General features: G+C 47.6%; 1 protein-coding gene across 3 annotated transcripts in view; it reads left to right on the top strand.

Moving 5' to 3' along the window:
- Positions 1-5,778: 5,778 nt before the first annotated feature.
- Positions 5,779-23,440, top strand: part of COG3 (component of oligomeric golgi complex 3) — a 251,481-nt gene continuing 233,819 nt past the window's right edge. Inside the window, exons 1-2 of one of the 3 annotated variants that reach the window (XM_063952822.1) lie at positions 5,779-6,073; positions 14,216-14,362. In XM_063952822.1, the coding sequence (XP_063808892.1) occupies positions 5,900-6,073; positions 14,216-14,362 (321 nt within the window). In that variant the 5' untranslated portion in view covers positions 5,779-5,899. Of the gene's footprint in view, positions 6,074-14,215; positions 14,363-23,440 lie in introns of those variants that run through there. The other 2 variants (XM_063952821.1, XM_063952823.1) reach the window with 2 other exon arrangements.

The following is a 23,440-nucleotide window of genomic DNA, read 5'->3' as shown; positions in this document are numbered from 1 at the left end:
TGCTCCGACGGAGGAATTTCAACTGGGTCGATTCCTACATTTCCTGCAATCAGGATTGTCTATGGGTCTCAAATTGGGATCTATTAAGGTTCAAATTTCGGCCCTGTCGATTTTCTTTCAAAAAGAATTGGCTTCAGTCCCTGAAGTCCAGACCTTTGTTAAGGGAGTGCTACATATACAGCCTCCTGTGGTGCCTCCAGTGGCACCGTGGGATCTCAATGTGGTTTTGGACTTTCTAAAATCTCATTGGTTTGAACCACTAAAGAAGGTGGATTTGAAATATCTCACATGGAAAGTGACCATGCTTCTAGCCCTGGCTTCGGCCAGGAGAGTGTCAGAACTGGCAGCTTTATCTTACAAAAGCCCATATCTGATTTTCCATTCGGACAGGGCAGAACTGCGGACTCGTCCGCATTTTCTCCCTAAGGTGGTGTCAGCATTTCATCTGAACCAGCCTATTGTAGTGCCTGCGGCTACAAGTGACTTGGAGGACTCCAAGTTACTGGACGTTGTCAGAGCATTAAAAATATTGTATGCACCCAACAAGATGGGTGCTCCTGCGTCTAAGCAGACGATTGCTCGTTGGATCTGTAGCACAATCCAACTTGCACATTCTGTGGCAGGCCTGCCACAGCCTAAATCTGTAAAGGCCCACTCCACAAGGAAGGTGGGCTCATCTTGGGCGGCTGCCCGAGGGGTCTCGGCATTACAACTTTGCCGAGCAGCTACGTGGTCAGGGGAGAACACGTTTGTAAAATTTTACAAATTTGATACTCTGGCTAAGGAGGACCTGGAGTTCTCTCATTCGGTGCTGCAGAGTCATCCGCACTCTCCCGCCCATTTGGGAGCTTTGGTATAATCCCCATGGTCCTTTCAGGAACCCCAGCATCCACTAGGACGATAGAGAAAATAAGATTTTACTTACCGATAAATCTATTTCTCGGAGTCCGTAGTGGATGCTGGGCGCCCATCCCAAGTGCGGATTATCTGCAATAATTGTACATAGTTATTGTTAACTAATTCGGGTTATTGTTGAAGGAAGCCATCTTTCAGAGGCTCCGCTGTTATCATACTGTTAACTGGGTTTAGATCACAAGTTGTACGGTGTGATTGGTGTGGCTGGTATGAGTCTTACCCGGGATTCAAAATCCTCCCTTATTGTGTACGCTCGTCCGGGCACAGTACCTAACTGGAGTCTGGAGGAGGGTCATAGGGGGAGGAGCCAGTGCACACCACCTGATCTGGAAAAGCTTTACTTTTTGTGCCCTGTCTCCTGCGGAGCCGCTATTCCCCATGGTCCTTTCAGGAACCCCAGCATCCACTACGGACTCCGAGAAATAGATTTATCGGTAAGTAAAATCTTATTTACCGGTAGGTTTAAAATCTTATTTTCTCTTACGTCCTAGAGGATGCTGGGGACTCCGTAAGGACCATGGGGTTTATACCAAAGCATCCAATCGGGCGGGAGAGTGCGTATGACTCTGCAGCACCGAGTGAGCAAACGCTAGGTCCTCATCAGCCAGGGTATCAAACTTGTAGAATTTAGCAAAAGTGTTTGACCCCGATCAAGTCGCCGCTCGGCAAAGTTGTAATGCCGAGACGCCTCGGGCAGCCGCCCAAGAAGAGCCCACCTTCCTAGTGGAATAGGCCTTAGCCGAATTTGGTACCGGCAATCCAGCCGTAGAATGAGCCTGCTGAATCGTATTACAGATCCAGCGAGCAATAGTCTGCTTCTAAGCAGGTGCGCCAATCTTATTGGCAGCATACAGGACAAACACAGCCTCTGTTTTCCTAATTCTAGCCGTCCTGGCTACATAAATCTTTAAGGCCCTGACTACGTCCAGGGATCTGGAATCCTCCAGGTCACTTGTAGCCACAGGCACCACAATAGGTTGATTCACATGGAATGAAGAAACCACCTTAGGCAAAAATTGCGGACGTGTCCTCAATTCAGCTAGATCCACATGAAAAATCAAGTAGGGGCTTTTGTGTGACAAAGCCGCCAATTCTGACTCTCGCCTTGCTGATGCCAAGGCCAACAACATGACCACCTTCCAAGTAAGAAATTTCAACTCAACCTTGTTAAGCGGTTCAAACCAGTGTGATTTTAGGAACTGCAACACCACGTTGAGGTCCCACGGTGCCACTGGAGGCACAAAAGGAGGCTGGATGTGCAGCACTCCCTTTACAAAGGTCTGGACTTCTGGAAGAGAAGCCAACTCCTTCTGAAAGAAAATCGAGAGGGCCGAAATCTGTACCTTAACAGAGCCTAATTTCAGGCCCATATCCACTCGTCTGTAGGAAGTGGAGAAAACGACCCAGATGAAAATCTTCCGTAGGTGCATTCTTGGTTTCACACCAAGACACATACTTTCGCCAGATACGGTGATAATGCTTAACCGTCACCTCCTTCCTAGCCTTTATTAAAGTAGGGATGACCTCTTCCAGAATCCCCTTTTTCGCTAGGATTCGGCGTTCAACCGCCATGCCGTCAAACGTAACCGCGGTAAGTCTTGAAATACACAGGGCCCCTGTTGCAACAGGTCTTCCCTCAGAGGAAGAGGCCAGGGATCTCCTGTGAGCATCTCTTGTAGATCTGAGTACCAGGCCCTTCGAGGCCAGTCTGGGACAACGAGTATCGTCTGTACTCTTCTTTGCCTTATGATCCTCAACACTTTTGTGATGAGAGGAAGAGGAAACACGTAGACCGATTTGAACACCCACGGTGTTATTAGAGCGTCTACAGCCACTGCCTGAGGGTCCCGAGACCTGGCACAATACCTCCGAAGTTTTTTGTTGAGGCGTGACGCCATCATGTCTATTTGAGGAGTTCCCCAAAGACGTGTTACGTCTGCAAAGACTTCTTGATGAAGTCCCCACTCTCCTGGATGGAGATCGTGTCTGCTGAGGAAGTCTGCTTCCCAGTTGTCCACTCCCGGAATGAAGACAGCCGACAGAGCGCTTACATGATTTTCCGCCCAGCGAAGAATCCTGGTGGCTTCCGCCATCACGACTCTGCTTCTTGTCCCGCCTTGGCACATGAGCCACTGCTGTGACATTGTCTGATTGAATCAGAACCGGTAGGTTTCGAAGAAGACTCTCCACTTGTCGAAGGCCGTTGTAAATGGCCCTGAGTTCCAACACATTGATGTGTAGACAGGACTCCTGGTCTGACCAAAGTCCCTGAAAATTTTTTCCTTGTGTGACCGCTCCCCATCCTCGGAGGCTCGCGTCCGTGGTAACCAGGATCCAATCCTGAATTCCGAACCTGCGACCCTCCAGCAGGTGAGCACTTTGCAACCACCACAGGAGAGACACTCTGGCTCCTGGGGACAGAGTTATTTTCCGATGTAAGTGCAGATGGGACCCGGACCACTTGTCCAGAAGGTCCCATTGAAAAGTCCTTGCATGGAACCTTCCGAAGGGAATGGCCTCGTAGGCCGCCACCATTTTTCCCAGAACTCGAGTGCATTGGTGAACTGACACCCTTTTCGGTTTTAGCAGGTCTCTGACCATGTTCTGGATGTCCTGGGCTTTCTCTATTGGGAGGAAGACCTTCATTTGTTCCGTATCCAGTATCATACCTAGGAACGGTAGTCGAGTTGTCGGAATCAACTGTGACTTCGGTAGATTTAGAATCCAACCGTGTTGCTTGAGCACTCTCAGAGAGAGCGCCACACTGCTCAGCAATTTCTCTCTTGATCTCGCTTTTATCAGGAGATCGTCCAAGTATGGGATAATTGTGACTCCATGCTTGCGCAGGACCACCATCATTTCCGCCATTATCTTGGTGAAAATCCTCAGGGGCCGTGGAAAGTCCAAACGGCAACGTCTGAAATTGGTAATGACAATCCTGTACAGCGAATCTCAGGTATTCCTGATGGGGGGCATATATGGGGACATGAAGATACGCATCCTTTATGTCCAGAGACACCATAAACTCCCCCTCCTCCATGTTGGCTATTATCGCTCTGAGTGATTCCATTTTGAATTTGAATCTTTTTATGTACAGGTTTAGGGATTTCAGATTCAAAATAGGTCTGACCGAACCGTCCGGTTTCGGGACCACAAATAGGGTTGAGTAGTAACCTCTTCCCTGCTGGTGCAGGGGAACCTTGATTATCACTTGCTGTATACACAGCGTTTGAATTGCAGCTAACACTACATCCCTTTCCGATGTGGAAGCTGGTAGGGCTGATTTGAAAAATCGGCGCGGGGGCACCTCCTCGAATTCCAGTTTGTAACCCTGGGAAACTATTTCCAACACCCAGGGATTCAGGCCTGATCTGACCCAGGCCTGACTGAAAAGTCGAAGACGTGCCCCCACCGGTGCGGACTCCCTCAGGGGAGCCCCAGCGTCATGCTGTGGGTTTTGGGGCAACCGGGAAGGACTTTTGTTCCTGGGCACCTGCCGAAGCAGGTGCTCTTTTGCCTCTGCCCTTACCTCTGGCAAGGAAAGAGGATCCCCGACCTCTTCTGGACTTGTGCGACCGAAAGGACTGAATCTGATAGGGTGGTACTTTCTTTTGCTGGAATATATGGTAAAATATCTGATTTACCTGCTGTAGCTGTGGAAACCAGGTCCGTCAGCCCATCCCCAAACAATACATCTCTCTTATAGGGTAGTACTTCCATGTTTTTTGGAATCCGCATCACCCGTCCATTGGCGAGTCCATAAGGATCTTCTCGCTGAGATAGACATTTCATTGGCCCTAGAAGCTAGCAATCCAATGTCCCTTTGAGCATCCCTCATAAATAAGACTGCGTCTTTTATATGGGCTTACTAATCACCATACTGAACTAGATTTCCCATCACTAATGGGCTAGAGTTAAGAATATAGTATCCTTATCCATATTATCAAAGTGATCTGTCAGCTCATCTGTCCAAGCTGCAATTGCGCTACACACCCATGCCGACGCAATTGTCGGGTTGGTGACGCTGCTAGTGACGCGGCAGGGGCGGCGCTGGGAGATCACATGATCTCCCAGCGCCGCGCTTCCATACAGTGTAAACGGGAGCCGTGTTGCATCGACACGGCTTCCGTTTACACTACAACCCTACCCGGATCATTCCCGTGTCCTACCCAGGTAGTTACCCGGGTAGGATTCACAGGTAACTTGATCCGGGTTTTTGCGGGGGGACCCTTTTCCCCTTGCAAAAAACACGGGTAAATGCGCGCCCACGTGCATTTACCCGTGTTTTTTGAGCTAGTGGAAAAGGGGTATCATCCTTCAGTGTGATGAAACCCAGCTAGGCAGAGTGGTACGGAGACGCTCATTCTCAGATTAGCATTACTGGTATTACCTGAGCAAATAAAACGTAAGTATAAAAGCAGCAGAATAACCGAGTGCCATCCTCATAGCACACACAGCAGGCTCCCTCTCTGGGCAGTGGCATTAAACTAGACGCTACTTTGTCAGGAGCTGTGGGTGCAGGGCACTTTGGGGGAAAGGTGTTATCCCTTCCAGAGAGTGGAGAAGTGGCTCGTACAGTAGCTACCAGCTCCTAGCTAGCACTTACCAACTACAGTCTACATTACAACATGACAGCCAGACGCCGATTTACAGCTACAGGACCCCCTTATTATGTGATACATGGCAAGCAGACAACCCTCTTGTCAGCTACCATTCGGCGGCAGCTGTGCGCCGGGCCCTCTCCCCGGTACAGGCACCCAGAGAGTAGGGCACGGAATACACATTCTACAACAGCCGGCCGCGCACACTGTGTCACTGCTCCGAAGACTCAGTAGCCTGTACTGCGTGCGTGGAGAGCGTGACGTCAACAACACAGGCAGTTCCGGGTCAGGTGACTCCTCCCCAGTCAGCGTTGCCAGGTTTCGGGATCCCGGAAGCGGATCTCGCTGGAGCTGCTGCTGTGGCTGCTTCTGTACAGGTGTTAATGATGATGATGATGATGGCGGCGGCGGCGGCCGGGGCAGAGGAGCAAGAGGCCCGGGAGAAGCTGGTCCTGTGGGATCGGAGGAGCGACCCCCTCGCCCCGCTGACTGACAGGCAGACAGACTCGGTGCTAGAGTTGAAAGCAGCCGCCGAGGAGCTTCCTATTCCCGCAGAGGTGAATGACAGAGGGGGTGTGTAGTGTCTGCTGTGTGACAGGTCTTCTCACCCTATACATGCACACACACATCTTATAAATGAGAAGGTCTGATTGCGATAAACTCCAAAACCACTGAATTGATTGTGATACAGCTTTCACCACTGTGTAGGACTGTAGGTAATTTTCCCAGGAAAGTTTTAGGCTATCATCATCTGTCACTAGTTAGAACCCTGTCAAAATGCCGGACACCAGGACAGGATTATATTAGGAGGGCGGTTGCTACACAGAAGCTGCTGCATTTCTGGAAGTCCTGCTGCTGGGAGTCGGAGCTCTGTCGTGCTGAGTTTGTGTGTGTGTGTAAATTAATCAGGACGTGCAGTGAGGTAAATTGCAGAGGAGGCATGGGCTAGTACCAGAGCCAGATTTACACACACTATATAAACCCAAGGGTTCATGTGGGCATTATACACAGGTGCAACAGTATATACTGCTGGAAATTTGGTGAGTTTTGATCAGAGATGTGCAGAAAAGATAGGCTGGGGAGGCACTGCCTCACCTGTCATACTTTTTACTCCAGAGTTTTGACTATAAAAAGGATAAAAATAATACAAAGAACATATTTCTAACATATTCTTTGTATTTTTCATATACTTTATATAGTCAAAACTCTGGTGTATACGTTAGTACAGGGGTGGCCAACCAGTCAGAGTCAAAGAGCCAAAAAATCTTGTTAGGCACGTCAAAGAGTCGACACTGAGCCGAAAGCGCACATGCAAAAATGGGGTGCGCCCCTGTGCCTGCTAAATCATGCCTCTGGTAAAAAATACATTTAAAAACCCAGATCCACATAAAAGCCATTTTTAAAGCCAGATCTAACATAAAATACAATTAAAAAGCCACTTCCACATAAAATAATTGAGAAAGAAAGATCCACATAAAATATATTGAAAAAGCCAGATTCACATAATACACTTCAGCTCCCTCATGGGTCACTCCAGCCAGTACCCTGCTGTGTCATTCCAGCCAGCGCCCTCATGTGTCACTACAGCCCCCCCCCCCCCCCCACACACACACCTTGTGCCATTGCAACAGCCCCTTATGTGTCCTCTGTTTGCCAGTGGTTATCTCACCTCTACTATCTGGCTCTCTCAGTTCTCAGTCTCCGTAGTGCTGCTGCTGCTGCCTGTCTGACTGGAGTGCAGCAGTTTACGAATCTGTTGTGGTCACGTGACTTTGAGTGTCGGGAGCCACATTTGAATAAAGAAAGAGCCGCATGAGGCTCAAGAGCCACAGGTTGGCCACCGCTGCGTTAGTATGACAGGAAAGGCTCTGCCTCGTCTCACTTCACCACAGATGCTGTATATCTGTAATGGGCAGGCTATAATGATGCTGCACTATATACTCTAGTACTGGCACGTGTAAGCTTACCAGGCTCCGCACAGCTCGTGGCCAGTTTAGGGGGTAGAGGACACCAGTAGCTGGCCGAAGGTGTCTGGGCATGGCCTGTGTGGGAGGGGCGAGCACAGGACCCCTTATATTCATTGGCGCACGGTATATGTATAAAGCAGCTGAGCCGGTTATTTGCCTCCTCCTCACCCGCATCATCTGCAGCCATAGCACGACCCCTCCTCCCGGTCACCACACTCCTCACATGACAAAAGGGTCTCACCTCTTCCTGCCAGACTGATTCAACTTTTACCCCCGTCAGTAAGTGGCCACACGTGTCTCCGGTGCCTCTGCTTTCAGCGCTGCAGGACCATCTGGTGGTTTCTGCATGCGTTTCCTGGTTTCTGCTGCTACTTGTTGCTGAGTCCCGGGATGGCAAGTAACCTGGGGTTACAGCATAGTATATGGAGGAGGAATTGGGTGCAGAGTGTGCGGTATCTGGCCAAAGCAGTATACGGAGGAGGGAGTGCCCTCTTTATAAAGGGCACTATAAGGAGGTGCATTGTGTATCTAGGGGCAGTATTTGGTGAGGGGTGCAGTGTACATAGGGAGTGTGTGTCCGTGTCACATAGAGGTGACTATATTGAAAAAAATCTGCATCTCTCCACTGTCCCTATCTGCCCCTACCACTCCACTCTCTCCCCAGTCCTTATCTAACCAAACCCCACCCCTCTGTCTCCCCCCAGTCCCTATCTGCCTTAACCCTCCTGCCTTCTTTCTCCCCCAGTCCCTATCTGCCCCTACCCCACTCTCCACCACCCAGTCCCTATCTGCCCCTACCCTCACTCTCTCTCCCCCGCCCCCTTTTCTTTGTATGCAGCAATTGTGAAACAGTCAGATCAGTATTATTATTACTACCAGCAGCAAGTTAGGAGGCTGTAACATCTCCCTGCAGTTTTACTTTCAGTTTGGTCTGTGCCAGCTTCCAGCATTCAAAGTAATCATTTGGTCCATGTGGTGGCCTCTAGTGGCCACCTGTGCACATAATAGAGGTGAGGAGCAGACTTGGCTTCTATTATATAAGGTCAGGGGGCTGTGGGCAGGGCTCTCGCATCAGCAATTAGTACGTCTTTGGATTAAGATCTATAAATGTAGGTCATAGAGCTATAAAAATTTTTTTTTTACCAGTTCGCTCCACCCTATATATCACCACAATCCTAAAACCTTAGGTAGCCGACTTCCACTATCACCGACTTCTAGCTACTGCAGGTAATATATATATATATATATATATATATATATATATATATAAAAGTATATGTCAAACTTGAAATCTAAGAATTTGTTTCAGTGTTTTCAAGAAAAAGGATTGAGTTGACTATGCCTTTAGTGCATCCCCATTCTTGTTATTTTTAATTGATTTATCCATTTCAGTTTTTAGACCTTGGCATGCTAACATTCCCACTTGTAAGGGCGATATGTGCTGTTGAACTGATACACTCTGTATGTAGTGTAAGGCTTTGTGCACTGGTAAGATTATATATACCCATGTGCTCTGATTTCACAGCATACAATGTTGTTATTATTATCGTTTATATGGCGCCACTAGGGTTCCGCAGCGCCTAACAGAGTACATAAATGAGCAAAACAAAGAAACAACTTAACAGTACGAGCACAATGTAGGACAAGTACATTGTATATAAATATTGTTACATCAAGGAATGGGAGAATTGAAATAATCATCAGGGTGGCAGAAACAGGGTTAGGTGCCCTTGAATTGTGGTATGGAGTTGGAAATAGTCTGAGAGGGTAAAGCACATGAGAGGAGAGGGTCCTGCTCGTGAGAGCTTACATTCTGAAGGGAAGGGGCGGGGCAGACAGACTAGGACACAGAGCTGCTGTCTCTCAGGATCCTATGATGAACAGCCAGACAGTACTTACCTTACTGCATGCAGTCAAAGTGAATCCATGGGAAGATCAGTGCCCATATTTTTGTTGCCAAATTTCACTGCAAAAATTTTTTTTTTTCCATATGCTGGCCAGCACAACACAGATGGATGTGAATATGTACTCCTCGTTATTTGGCAGCTAAATCAGACAGAATTATAATAAAATATAATTGTAGTACAACCAGAGTACCGCACACCAATGCTAGGAGTAAAACAGACCTTGAATATTTTCTGTGGTTCTGGTTTCCTCTCAAGTTATTTTATTGTGTACATCAGAGGTTCTCAATCACGGTCCTCAAGTACACCCAACAGTTCATGTTTTCCAGGTCTCCTCACAGGATCGCAAGTGAAATAATTTGCTCCACCTGTGGGTCTTTTAAAATGTGTCAGTGAGTAATGAATACACCTGTGCACCAGCTAGGTGACCTGGAAAACATGAACTGTTGGGGGTACTTGAGGACCGAGGTTGAGAACCACTGGTGTACACCATTGTTACTATATAGTGCTCAGTGGTAAGAATATAAAGAAGTATTTGATCATTGTTAAAGGCTGAATAGGTATTGGCTTTATACCGCAACTGAGATGCTGGGAAGATATTTATTCTTCCTTTGTAGTTTCTAATAAGAAAAATAAAATGTTGAGTAGAGTTCTCATCATAAATGATAAAGCAGATGTGTAACTTTATATATTTAAAAAAAAAAAAAAAGTGTTCCTAGATATAAAAAAAATAATAATATATATATATTCTGTATTATAAAAGCCAAGTCTGCTCCTCACCTGTTATGTGCACTGACGGCCACACAAACCAAATGATTTCTTTGTGTGCTGGGAGCTGACACAGCTCAAACTGAAAGTGGACCTGAAGGGAGATGTTACAGCCTCTAATACTAAATAATTATATGCAATGTACCAGATTAATAACACCAATGCGCTGTAGAAAATACACTTAGTTCAATTCAGTATAAGGTAACATGTATTATGTGTTATTCAAGTGCACGGCCTTGAACCTGACCCTTAGAGGAGGAGGTGGGCCCATTGTGGTTTCACTTGTATCCCTGTGGTGTAGTCCAACCCTGTATATTACTACCTGGTTAGTGCTTTACTTCAGAATAAGGCATCTCTTACTTCCAGATCTGCTGATGGCAAATATCAAATTATTCCTAACCCAGGAAAAAGTGGAGCAGTCTGCTATTACTGACCCATCTCCTTAATCAATGTAGATGTAAAAAAAAACGATAGAAAAGGTCTGCACATTAAGAATGAATAAAATGTTACAATCTCATACACATTTAGTAAGGTTGTGTGTATCCAGCTGATAAACTATGGAAAAAAGGAGAAGCTGCATTAATGGAGAGAAAAATAAATGTATGTAAATAAAATGTACTTGATTGCCACTGTGGAGGATCTGAGAGATTCAGTGCCTGATGCCAGAACAGGCCAAGGAGATGGCAAAGTGCTCTCAAAAGGGGGTGCTCCAAGGGTAGATGGATAATAATTTACATTGACAAATTGAGCTTACTCTTTGGATGCTGATGCCAGTTGCTGAGCTGTTACAGTTGCTAGGCCCCTAGCAACTTCTCACTCTCCTTCAGCTTTCGCCATTGCCTTTATCACTAGGTGCATAAATTATTTGATAGCTCGCAGAGTCTCCTTCACTACTTATCCACCTTCACCCATATTCTTCTTCTGTTCTTCCTCGCATTTCTCCCCTTTCTTTCTTTCTTTCTTTCTTTTTCTTTCTTTTTCTTTCTTTCTTTCTTTCTTTCTTTCTTTCTTTCTTTCTTTCTTTCTTTCTTTCTTTCTTTCTTTCTTTCTTTCGTAGTTTTGATGTTATGCTAAATGTGTTACCAATTCGTATATGGGTCATTAGGTCGACCACTATTGGTCGACATGAACAAGGTCGACACAAGTTTTTGAAAACCTTTTTTTGGTGTCGTTTTTGACGTAATTTGACGGAGAACCCCAATTAGTGCACCATGTCCCCTCGCATGGCGAGCGCGCTACCGCTGCGCTCGGCACAGGTTACTATTCCCAATCGTAGTCCACGGTTTTTTTTTAAACGCATGTCGACCTAGTACATGTCGACCAATAGTGGTTGACCTAATGACTGTATCCGTTCGTGCATATCTATGTAGGCAGTTATTTTCTTATAATGTTTTGCTTACTACAGTACATATAGTATTGACCTGGCTGTAATTTTGCTTATGCATAAAAATCCCAAATGAGGAAAATAATAATAATAATTATTATTATTATTACTACTACCAGTTATTTATATAGCGCACACAAATATATATAAAAAATATATAAATAAATATATAAATAAAGTATAAATAAATAAATATATAAATTCATATTAACACACAAACGTTTTAGATTCACCGCCAGACCAACGTACTTTACAAAAGGCAAGGTAGAAATTAGTAGAGCATATTTAGGCGTTTTTGCTGTAGAATTTAAAGCATAGGCAAAAATGTGTTTCTTTTGCAAACTCAGAACCTGTTATGTTCCCCTGACTTTCACTGACATATTTATCGAAACCACGTATCCATGTGGATGTGCAGGTTCCCATTTATTTTTAATTTGTTTTTCTTCACTCTTTCATCTAAAACTACTATGTCACCAAAGCCTAGTTCAGGGGTGGCCAGACTTTTGGAGTCGGTGATCTACTGTGAAAGCTAAAAAGCTTTTGTGATCTACCTAGGAGGAATAATAGCGCGCGCCGCAGGCGCGCGCGCAAAAAAAGGGGCGTGGCATAACAAAAAGTGGGCGTGCTATAACTAAAAATGGGCGTGGTATAACAAAAAAAAAGGGACGTAGCCTTGCTGCGCAGAGTGTAATGACTACCTCACGCAAAATAACACATTGGCCCCCACAGGTAAAAACCTCAAACACATATGCCCCCAGTGCCAGATACACATGCCCCCACAGTGCCAGATATGCCCCCACAGTGCCAGATACACATGCCCCCACAGTGCCATGTGCCCACAGTGCCAGATATGCCCCCACAGTGCCATGTGCCCGCAGAGCCAGATATGCCCAGTGCCACATATGACCCCACAGTGCCAGATATGCCCCCACACTGCCAGATACAGATATGCCCCCACAGTGCCATGTGCCCACAGAGCCAGATATGCCCAGTGCCACATATGACCCCACAGTGCCAGATACAGATATGCCCCCACAGCGCCAGATTACAGATATGCCCCCACAGTGCCAGATATGCCCCCACAGTGCCATGTGCCCGCAGTGCCAGATATTCCCCCAGTGCCACACATGACCCCACAGTGCCAGACATGCCCCCACAGTGTCATGTGCCCGCAGAGACAGATATGCCCCCAGTGCCACACACGACCCCAAAGTGCCAGACATGCCCCCACAGTGCCAGATATGCCCCCAGTGCCAGATATGCCCCCACAGTGCCATGTGCCCGCAGAGCCAGATATTCCCCCAGTGCCACACATGACCCCACAGTGCCAGACATGCCCCCACAGTACCAGATATGCCCCCACAGTGCCATGTGCCCGCAGAGCCAGATATGCCCCCAGTGCCACACATGACCCCACAGTGCCAGACATGCCCCACAGTGCCAGATATGCCCCCAGTGCCAGATATGCCCCCACAGTGCCATGTGCCCGCAGAGCCAGATATTCCCCCAGTGCCACACATGACCCCACAGTGCCAGACATGCCCCCACAGTGCCATGTGCCCGCAGAGCCAGATATGCCCCCAGTGCCACACATGACCCCACAGTGCCAGACATGCCCCACAGTGCCAGATATGCCCCCAGTGCCAGATATGCCCCCACAGTGCCATGTGCCCGCAGAGCCAGATATTCCCCCAGTGCCACACATGACCCCACAGTGCCACACATGACCCCACAGTGCCAGACATGCCCCCACAGTGCCATGTGCCCGCAGAGCCAGATATGCCCCCAGTGCCACACATGACCCCACAGTGCCAGACATGCCCCACAGTGCCAGATATGCCCCAACAGTACCAGATATGCCCCCACAGTGCCATGTGTCTGCAGAGCCAGATATTCCCCCAGTGCCAGACATGTATAGATTATAGAACAGCTCACCGTTGGTGTGTGGTGAGCGCAGCGCGCGCCTCTCCTGCCTGCTGCTCCCGTTCTGCCTCCTCAGTCTGACGGCAGCGTGTATGGCTCAAATCAGGTGCCGGTCCGCGAGCTCTCATTGGCTAACGAACCGGCACCTGATTTGAGCTATACACTCGGCCGTCAGACTGTGAGGAGACAGAGCGGGAGCGGAGGGCAGGAGAGGCGCGGCTTCGGGTGGCTGGGCGGCGGATCGCGATCGACTGGTCGCATGTCCGCGATCGACCAGTCGATCGCGATCGACTGTTTGGCCACCACTGGCCTAGTTTAACTAAACTAAGGGTGGGTACATACTAGGCGATGTGCTCTATGAGCGAAGTCGTCTACTGTGTTCCCTTCCCTGCTGATAGTCCAAAATGAGCTGCATTCACGGCCGACAGCGAGGATTGTTGATGGCCCGCGAGGCCACGCATCGCTCGGCGGCAGCATACACACTTAGAGATAAATTAAACAACGTCGTTTAGGAAGGGTCAAAATGAGCGACATTGTTTAATTTATTGCCAAGTGTGTACCCACCTTAAAACCTTTGCTGTTTTCCCTTTAATCTAAAATATTTGTTCACAATATGCCCTATGAAAACTGCTTCAGTTTGCATATGAAAAAACTTATATTGGACCATCATGCTTATCTTATTTTATGTATAGGATAACAGAATAATAATTTTTTTTATTTTTTATTCTGTCATGGTGATTTATTTTTGCCCAGCTTCCAATTGAAGATTTATGCAGTCTGACGTCCACATCATTGACTGTGGGTTTGTCTGCAGCGGTTCCAGAGTCTACAGAGGGCATCCTACAGCATGGGTTCTCAGCGCTGGGAATGGAGGATGATCGAATTGAAACTGCACAACAAGTAGGTGTACACCACTAATTTTCAAAGGGAGAATCGCTTGTATATTGTGTATTGCTTTTTTTAAAATTATTTTCATAAAGGAATTTGTAATTTTATTATTTTAATCTTGGTGAAAAAAAATGTTTTGTGTGCTGTATTTTCCACATTGCTTTAAGTAAATTAAAAACTGATAATTCTTTCTTAAGTCTTATTTAATATGGGGAATTAGAGCAGCTCTACTCAAGTCCTCGTCATCCCATTACTGTAATAGTTCCAGATATTGTTGCAATTTACCTAAAACTTTAAAGCACATAGATAGATGGTTACCAATGCAGCTAGTACAGGTGTGTCCTCGTGCATCTAACCTGTAGCCATGCTCATCTTACTGTGATACGGCATGTTATATCACGGCTGCTGCATGGTGTGCTAGGCTGCGACTATTCACAGCCAGCGATCTCTTCATTAATTCCCTTAGGAATCAATGTAGCCATGCAGTATGCCATGTTGCAGCATGCTGCATTGCAGCAAAGCTGAGAATGGCTACATCTGTAGGTGGCATAAGATGCCTGGTGCGAGTGGGCCCCTGGTCCTGTGCGTCTGTTAGTGGCGGGTGTGTTTTTAGTGTCTTTTTTGCTGGAAATGCGTCTATGACACACCAGGAGACTGCACCGATTATTGTGATTTGCAACATATACATAGCACAACGGAACTTGGAGTGGAAAACAGCCGCTGCATCGTAGCACTTTGTACAGATTCAGACTCGGTCCAATACAAATATACAAGTTTCACATGTCAGGTTAATCAACGAAGTGCCCTGGGTTGTTCTATTCGCATTGTGAGTAAGATTTTCAGCAAAAAAGATGCCCAACACTAGCAAAGTTGCACTATACCTGGCACACTGAGTGGGGCTGTTTGCCGTAACTACAGCAATGATGTATGAGGACACATCTGTTGGTGGCTGATGTTGACAGTATCCATCTCTGCTAATCTGGGCCCCATATTATTCTGTTACCCAGGGATATAAGATGCTTGGCTATCTGTCTCATTTATTTCTTGCCTAGAACGCTCTATAGGTAACATGTATTTCACTTAAGACTTAATAAGAATAGCTATCATGCGCTTGCTAATGGACATATAGTTGCATTTTCTGCTATGCAATATATGTAATTAACCAACATTACATAGTTGAGGGAATCTATGGTCCTGTCGTTTTCTGTCTGTCTAGCTATAAATCGATTCGATCCTTCTACAAGAGGCTTCTGCACATAATTATTCCCATCTAGCAGACACATACTTGGAAATGAGTAGGCAGTGTTGTGCTTTATTCCCATTAGCACACATTCTAGTGAATAGCTTTATCTGCAACTATGTGTTGCGGACGTCTTGCTGCCAGAAACTATAAGTTGTTGTATCTCTGTTATGTAAGCAACAAATATGCTGCTGAATGACCCAAAGTATAGTAATAAATACCTGTTGTGAGATCTCTTTTCACAACTTAACATTCATTAACACATGCATTTGAATAGGTGTCTGTGGTACAGATGTGTAATTTATTGATATAATGGTTGTATTATTGGACTTTTTCCATCTGTTTCCATAACTCTATCTAACCATATGCTTATCTTAATTTCTCTATCGTCCTAGTGGATGCTGGGGTTCCTGAAAGGACCATGGGGAATAGCGGCTCCGCAGGAGACAGGGCACAAAAAGTAAAGCTTTACGATCAGGTGGTGTGTACTGGCTCCTCCCCCTATGACCCTCCTCCAAGCCTCAGTTAGATTTTTGTGCCCGGCCGAGAAGGGTGCAATCTAGGTGGCTCTCCTAAAGAGCTGCTTAGAAAAGTTTAGCTTAGGTTTTTTATTTTACAGTGAGTCCTGCTGGCAACAGGATCACTGCAACGAGGGACTTAGGGGAGAAGAAGTGAACTCACCTGCGTGCAGGATGGATTGGCTTCTTTGGCTACTGGACATTAGCTCCAGAGGGACGATCACAGGTACAGCCTGGATGGTCACCGGAGCCTCGCCGCCGGCCCCCTTGCAGATGCTGAAACGAGAAGAAGGTCCAGAATCGGCGGCAGAAGACTCCTCAGTCTTCTTAAGGTAGCGCACAGCACTGCAGCTGTGCGCCATTTCCTCTCAGCACACTTCACACGGCAGTCACTGAGGGTGCAGGGCGCTGGGAGGGGGGCGCCCTGGGAGGCAATGTAAACCTATTTTTTGGCAAAAAATACCTCACATATAGCCTCCGGGGGCTATATGGAGATATTTAACCCCTGCCAGAATCCGTTAAAGAGCGGGAGACGAGCCCGCCGAAAAAGGGGCGGGGCCTATCTCCTCAGCACACAGCGCCATTTTCCTCACACAGCTCCGCTGGTCAGGAAGGCTCCCAGGCTCTCCCCTGCACTGCACTACAGAAACAGGGTAAAACAAGAGAGGGGGGGCAAAATTGTGGCAAAAATATATATATTAAAGCAGCTATACAGGGAGCACTTATTATAAGGCTATCCCTGTCATATATAGCGCTTTTGGTGTGTGCTGGCAAACTCTCCCTCTGTCTCCCCAAAGGGCTAGTGGGGTCCTGTCTTCTTTAAGAGCATTCCCTGTGTGTCTGCTGTGTGTCGGTACGTGTGTGTCGACATGTATGAGGACGATATTGGTGTGGAGGCGGAGCAATTGCCAAATATGGGGATGTCACCCCCTAGGGAGTCGACACCAGAATGGATGGCTTTATTTATGGAATTACGGGATAGTGTCAACACGCTAAAGCAGTCGTTTGACGACATGAGACGGCCGGACAATCAATTAGCACCTGTCCAGGCGCCTCAAACACCGTCAGGGGCTGTAAAACGCCCGTTACCTCAGTCGGTCGACACGGACCCAGACACAGGCACTGATTCCAGTGGCGACGGTGACGAATCAACCGTATTTTCCAGTAGGGCCACACGTTATATGATTTTGGCAATGAAGGAGGCGTTACATATTGCTGATACTACAGGTACCACAAAACAGGGTATTATGTGGGGTGTGAAAAAACTACCTATAGTTTTTCCTGAGTCAGATGAATTAAATGAGGTGTGTGATGAAGCGTGGGTTGCCCCCGATAAAAAACTGCTAATTTCAAAGAAGTTATTGGCTTTATACCCTTTCGCGCCAGAGGTTAGGGCGCGCTGGGAAACACCTCCTAGGGTGGACAAGGCGCTCACACGCTTATCAAAACAAGTGGCGTTACCCTCTCCTGAGACGGCCGCACTTAAAGATCCAGCAGATAGGAGGATGGAAAATATCCAAAAAAGTATATACACACATACAGGTGTTATACTACGACCAACTATAGCGACAGCCTGGATGTGCAGTGCTGGGGTAGCTTGGTCAGAGTCCCTGATTGAAAATATTGATACCCTGGATAGGGACAATGTTTTACTGTCTTTAGAGCAAATAAAGGATGCATTTCTTTATATGCGTGATGCACAGAGGGATATTTGCACACTGGCATCACGGGTAAGTGCTATGTCCATTTCGGGCAGAAGAAGTTTATGGACGCGACAGTGGTCAGGTGATGCGGACTCAAAACGGCATATGGAAGTTTTGCCGTATAAAGGGGAGGAGTTATTTGGTGTTGGTCTATCGGATTTGGTGGCCACGGCTACAGCCGGGAAATCCACCTTTTTACCTCAAGTCACTCCCCAACAGAAAAAGACACCGACTTTTCAACCGCAGCCCTTTCGTTCCTTTAAAAACAAGAGAGCAAAGGGATATTCATATCTGCCACGAGGCAGAGGAAGGGGGAAGAGACTGCAACAGGCAGCTCCTTCCCAGGAACAGAAGCCCTCCCCCGCTTCTACAAAAGCCTCAGCATGACGCTGGGGCTTCCCAAGCGGACTCGGGGGCGGTGGGCGGTCGTCTCAAGAATTTCAGCGCGCAGTGGGCTCACTCGCAGGTAGATCCCTGGATCCTGCAGATAATATCTCAGGGGTACAGGTTGGAACTAGAGACGGATCCACCTCGCCGTTTCCTGAAGTCTGCTTTACCAACGTCCCCCTCCGACAGGGTGACGGTCTTGGAAGCCATTCACAAGCTGTACTCTCAGCAGGTGATTGTCAAGGTACCTCTTTTACAACAAGGAAAGGGGTATTATTCCACTCTATTTGTGGTACCGAAGCTGGATGGCTCGGTAAGACCTATTCTAAATCTGAAATCCTTGAACCTGTACATAAAAAAGTTCAAGTTCAAGATGGAGTCACTCAGAGCAGTGATAGCGAACCTGGAAGAAGGGGACTTTATGGTATCCTTGGACATCAAGGATGCGTATCTCCACGTTCCAATTTACCCCTCACACCAGGGGTACCTCAGGTTCGTCGTACAGAACTGTCACTATCAGTTTCAGACGCTGCCGTTTGGATTGTCCACGGCACCTCGGGTCTTTACCAAGGTAATGGCCGAGATGATGATTCTTCTTCGAAGAAAAGGCGTATTAATTATCCCATACTTGGACGATCTCCTAATAAGGGCAAGGTCCAGAGAACAGCTAGAGATGGGATTAGCACTGTCTCAAGAAGTGCTAAAGCAGCACGGGTGGATTCTGAATATTCCAAAATCCCAGTTAATTCCGACAACACGTCTGCTGTTCCTAGGGATGATTCTGGACACGGTTCAGAAAAAGGTTTTTCTCCCGGAGGAAAAAGCCAAGGAGTTATCCGAACTTGTCAGGAACCTCCTAAAACCAGGAAAGGTGTCTGTACATCAATGCACAAGAGTCCTGGGAAAAATGGTGGCTTCTTACGAAGCAATTCCATTCGGCAGATTCCACGCAAGAATTTTCCAGAGGGATCTGCTGGACAAATGGTCAGGGTCGCATCTTCAGATGCACCAGCGGATAACCCTGTCTCCAAGGACAAGGGTATCTCTTCTGTGGTGGTTGCAGAGTGCTCATCTATTGGAGGGCCGCAGATTCGGCATACAGGATTGGATCCTGGTGACCACGGACGCCAGCCTGAGAGGCTGGGGAGCAGTCACACAAGGAAGAAACTTCCAGGGCGTGTGGTCGAGCCTGGAAACGTCTCTTCACATAAACATTCTGGAACTAAGAGCAATCTACAATGCTCTAAGCCAGGCAGAACCTCTGCTTCAAGGAAAACCGGTGTTGATCCAGTCGGACAACATCACGGCAGTCGCCCATGTAAACAGACAGGGCGGCACAAGAAGCAGGAGTGCAATGGCAGAAGCTGCAAGGATTCTTCGCTGGGCAGAGAATCATGTGATAGCACTGTCAGCAGTGTTCATCCCGGGAGTGGACAACTGGGAAGCAGACTTCCTCAGCAGACACGACCTTCACCCGGGAGAGTGGGGACTTCATCCAGAAGTTTTCCACATGCTTGTAACCCGTTGGAAAAGACCAATGGTGGACATGATGGCGTCTCGCCTCAACAAAAAACTGGACAGGTATTGCGCCAGGTCAAGAGACCCGCAGGCAATAGCTGTGGACGCGCTGGTAACGCCTTGGGTGTACCAGTCGGTGTATGTGTTTCCTCCTCTGCCTCTCATACCAAAAGTATTGAGAATTATACGGCAAAGAGGCGTAAGAACGATACTAGTGGTTCCGGATTGGCCAAGAAGGACTTGGTACCCGGAACTTCAAGAGATGATCACGGAGGATCCGTGGCCTCTACCTCTGAGAAGGGACTTGCTTCAGCGGGGTCCCTGTCTGTTTCAAGACTTACCGCGGCTGCGTTTGACGGCATGGCGGTTGAACGCCGGATCCTAAAGGAAAAGGGCATGCCGGAAGAAGTCATTCCTACCTTGATTAAAGCAAGGAAGGAAGTAACCGCGCAACATTATCACCGCATTTGGCGAAAATATGTTGCGTGGTGCGAGGATCGGAGTGCTCCGACGGAGGAATTTCAACTGGGTCGATTCCTACATTTCCTGCAATCAGGATTGTCTATGGGTCTCAAATTGGGATCTATTAAGGTTCAAATTTCGGCCCTGTCGATTTTCTTCCAGAAAGAATTGGCTTCAGTTCCTGAAGTCCAGACCTTTGTTAAGGGAGTACTGCATATACAGCCCCCTGTGGTGCCTCCAGTGGCACCGTGGGATCTCAATGTTGTTTTGGACTTTCTCAAATCTCATTGGTTTGAACCACTAAAAAATGTGGATTTGAAATATCTCACATGGAAAGTGACCATGCTACTAGCCCTGGCTTCGGCCAGGAGAGTGTCAGAACTGGCAGCTTTATCTTACAAAAGCCCATATCTGATTTTCCATTCGGACAGGGCAGAACTGCGGACTCGTCCACATTTTCTCCCTAAGGTGGTGTCAGCATTTCATCTGAACCAGCCTATTGTAGTGCCTGCGGCTACAAGCGACTTGGAGGACTCCAAGTTGTTGGACGTTGTCAGAGCTTTAAAAATATACATTTCAAGGACAGCTGGAGTCAGGAAATCTGACTCACTGTTTATACTATATGCTCCCAACAAGTTGGGCGCTCCTGCGTCTAAGCAGACTATTGCTCGCTGGATTTGTAGTACGATTCAGCTTGCACATTCTGTGGCAGGCCTGCCACAGCCAAAATCGGTAAAAGCCCACTCCACAAGGAAGGTGGGTTCTTCTTGGGCGGCTGCCCGAGGGGTCTCGGCATTACAACTCTGCCGAGCGGCTACGTGGTCGGGGGAGAACACGTTTGTAAAATTCTACAAATTTGATACCCTGGCTAAGGAGGACCTGGAGTTCTCTCATTCGGTGCTGCAGAGTCATCCGCACTCTCCCGCCCGTTTGGGAGCTTTGGTATAATCCCCATGGTCCTTTCAGGAACCCCAGCATCCACTAGGACGATGGAGAAAATAAGAATTTACTTACCGATAATTCTATTTCTCGGAGTCCGTAGTGGATGCTGGGCGCCCATCCCAAGTGCGGATTATCTGCAATAATTGTACATAGTTATTGTTACCTAAATCGGGTTATTGTTGTAGGGAGCCATCTTTCAGAGGCTCCTCTGTTACCATACTGTTAACTGGGTTTAGATCACAGGTTGTACGGTGTGATTGGTGTGGCTGGTATGAGTCTTACCCGGGATTCATAAATCCTTCCTTATTGTGTACGCTCGTCCGGGCACAGTATCCTAACTGAGGCTTGGAGGAGGGTCATAGGAGGAGGAGCCAGTACACACCACCTGATCGTAAAGCTTTACTTTTTGTGCCCTGTCTCCTGCGGAGCCGCTATTCCCCATGGTCCTTTCAGGAACCCCAGCATCCACTACGGACTCCGAGAAATAGAATTATCGGTAAGTAAATTCTTATTATTTATGTTTCTCTGACATCCTAAGTGGATGCTGGGACTCCGTAAGGACCATGGGGATTTGCGGCTCCGCAGGAGACTGGGCACAACTAAAGAAAGCTTTAGGACTACCTGGTGTGCACTGGCTCCTCCCACTAAGACCCTCCTCCAGACCCCAGTTAGATTCTTGTGCCCGGCTGAGCTGGATGCACACTAGGGGCTCTCCTGAGCTCCTAGAAAGAAAGTATATTTTAGGTTTTTTATTTTACAGTGAGATCTGCTGGCAACAGACTCACTGCAGCGAGGGACTAAGGGGAGAAGAAGCGAACCTACCTAACTGGTGGTAGCTTGGGCTTCCTAGGCTACTGGACACCATTAGCTCCAGAGGGATCGACCGCATGGAACCGGCCATTGATGTTAGGTCCCGGAGCCGCGCCGCCGGCCCCCTTACAGAGCCAGAAGCAAGAAGAGTCCGGAAAATCGGCGGCAGAAGACATCAGTCTTCACCAAGGTAGCGCACAGCACTGCAGCTGTGCGCCATTGCTCCTCATACACACTTCACACTCCGGTCACTGAGGGTGCAGGGTGCTGGGGGGGGCGCCCTGAGCAGCAATAAAAACACCTTGGCTGGCAAATATATCACAATATTTAGCCCCAGAGGCTATATATGTGATAAATACCCCTGCCAGAATCCATAAAAAAGCGGGAGAAAAGTGTGCTGGCATACTCTCTCTCTGTCAGAGCATTCCCTGTGTGTGTGCTGTGTGTCGGTACGGCTGTGTCGACATGTGGGATGAGGCAGGTTACGTGGAGGTGGAGCAGAGGCCGATAAATGGGATGTCGCCCCCTGTGGGGCCGACACCAGAGTGGATGGATAGGTGGAAGGTATTAACCGAAAATGTCAACTCCTTACATAGAAGGCTGGATGACGTAAAACAGCTGTGGGACAGCCGGCTTCTCAGCCCGCGCCTGCCCAGGCGTCTCAAAGGCCATCAGGGGCTCAAAAAAGCGCCCGTTACCTCAGATGGCAGACACAGATGTCGACACGGAGTCTGACTCCAGTGTCGACGAGGTTGAGACATATACACAATCCACTAGGAACATCCGTTACATGATCTCGGCAATGAAAAATGTGTTACGCATTTCTGACATGAACCCAAGTACCACATAAAAGGGGTTTTATTTTTGGGGAGAAAAAGCAGCCAGTGTTTTGTTCCCACATCAGATGAATGAATGAAGTGTGTAAAGTAGCGTGGGTTCCTCCGATAAGAAACTGGTAATTTCTAAAAAGTTACTGATGGCGTACCCTTTCCCGTCAGAGGATAGGTCACGTTGGGAGATATCCCTTAGGGTGGATAAGGCGCTCACACGTTTGTCAAAAAAGGTGGCACTGCCGTCTTAGGATACAGCCACCTTGAAGGAGCCTGCTGATAAAAAGCAGGAGGCTATCCTGAAGTCTGTATATACACACTCAGGTTATATACTGAGACCTGCAATTGCCTCAGCATAAATAGTGCTGCTGCAGCGTGGTCTGATACCCAGTCAGATAATATTAATACTCTTAAGACAGGGATAATAGTTTGCTAACATAGAGCATATTAAAGACGTCGTCTTAGATATAAAGGATGCACAGAGGGATATTTGCCGGCTGGCATCCAGAATTAATGCAATGTCCATTCTGCCAGGAGGGTATTAGAAACCCGGCAGTGGACAGGTGATGCTGCCTATAACAGGCACATGGAGATTATGCCTTATAAGGGTGAGGAATTGTTTGGGGATGGTCTCTGGGACCTCGTATCCACAGCAACAGCTGGGAAGAAAATGTTTTACC

This window comes from Pseudophryne corroboree, chromosome 2, assembly GCF_028390025.1.
Source record: "Pseudophryne corroboree isolate aPseCor3 chromosome 2, aPseCor3.hap2, whole genome shotgun sequence".
Taxonomy (NCBI): Eukaryota; Metazoa; Chordata; class Amphibia; order Anura; family Myobatrachidae; genus Pseudophryne; species Pseudophryne corroboree.
This window is presented reverse-complemented; position numbering and strand designations above follow the sequence as displayed.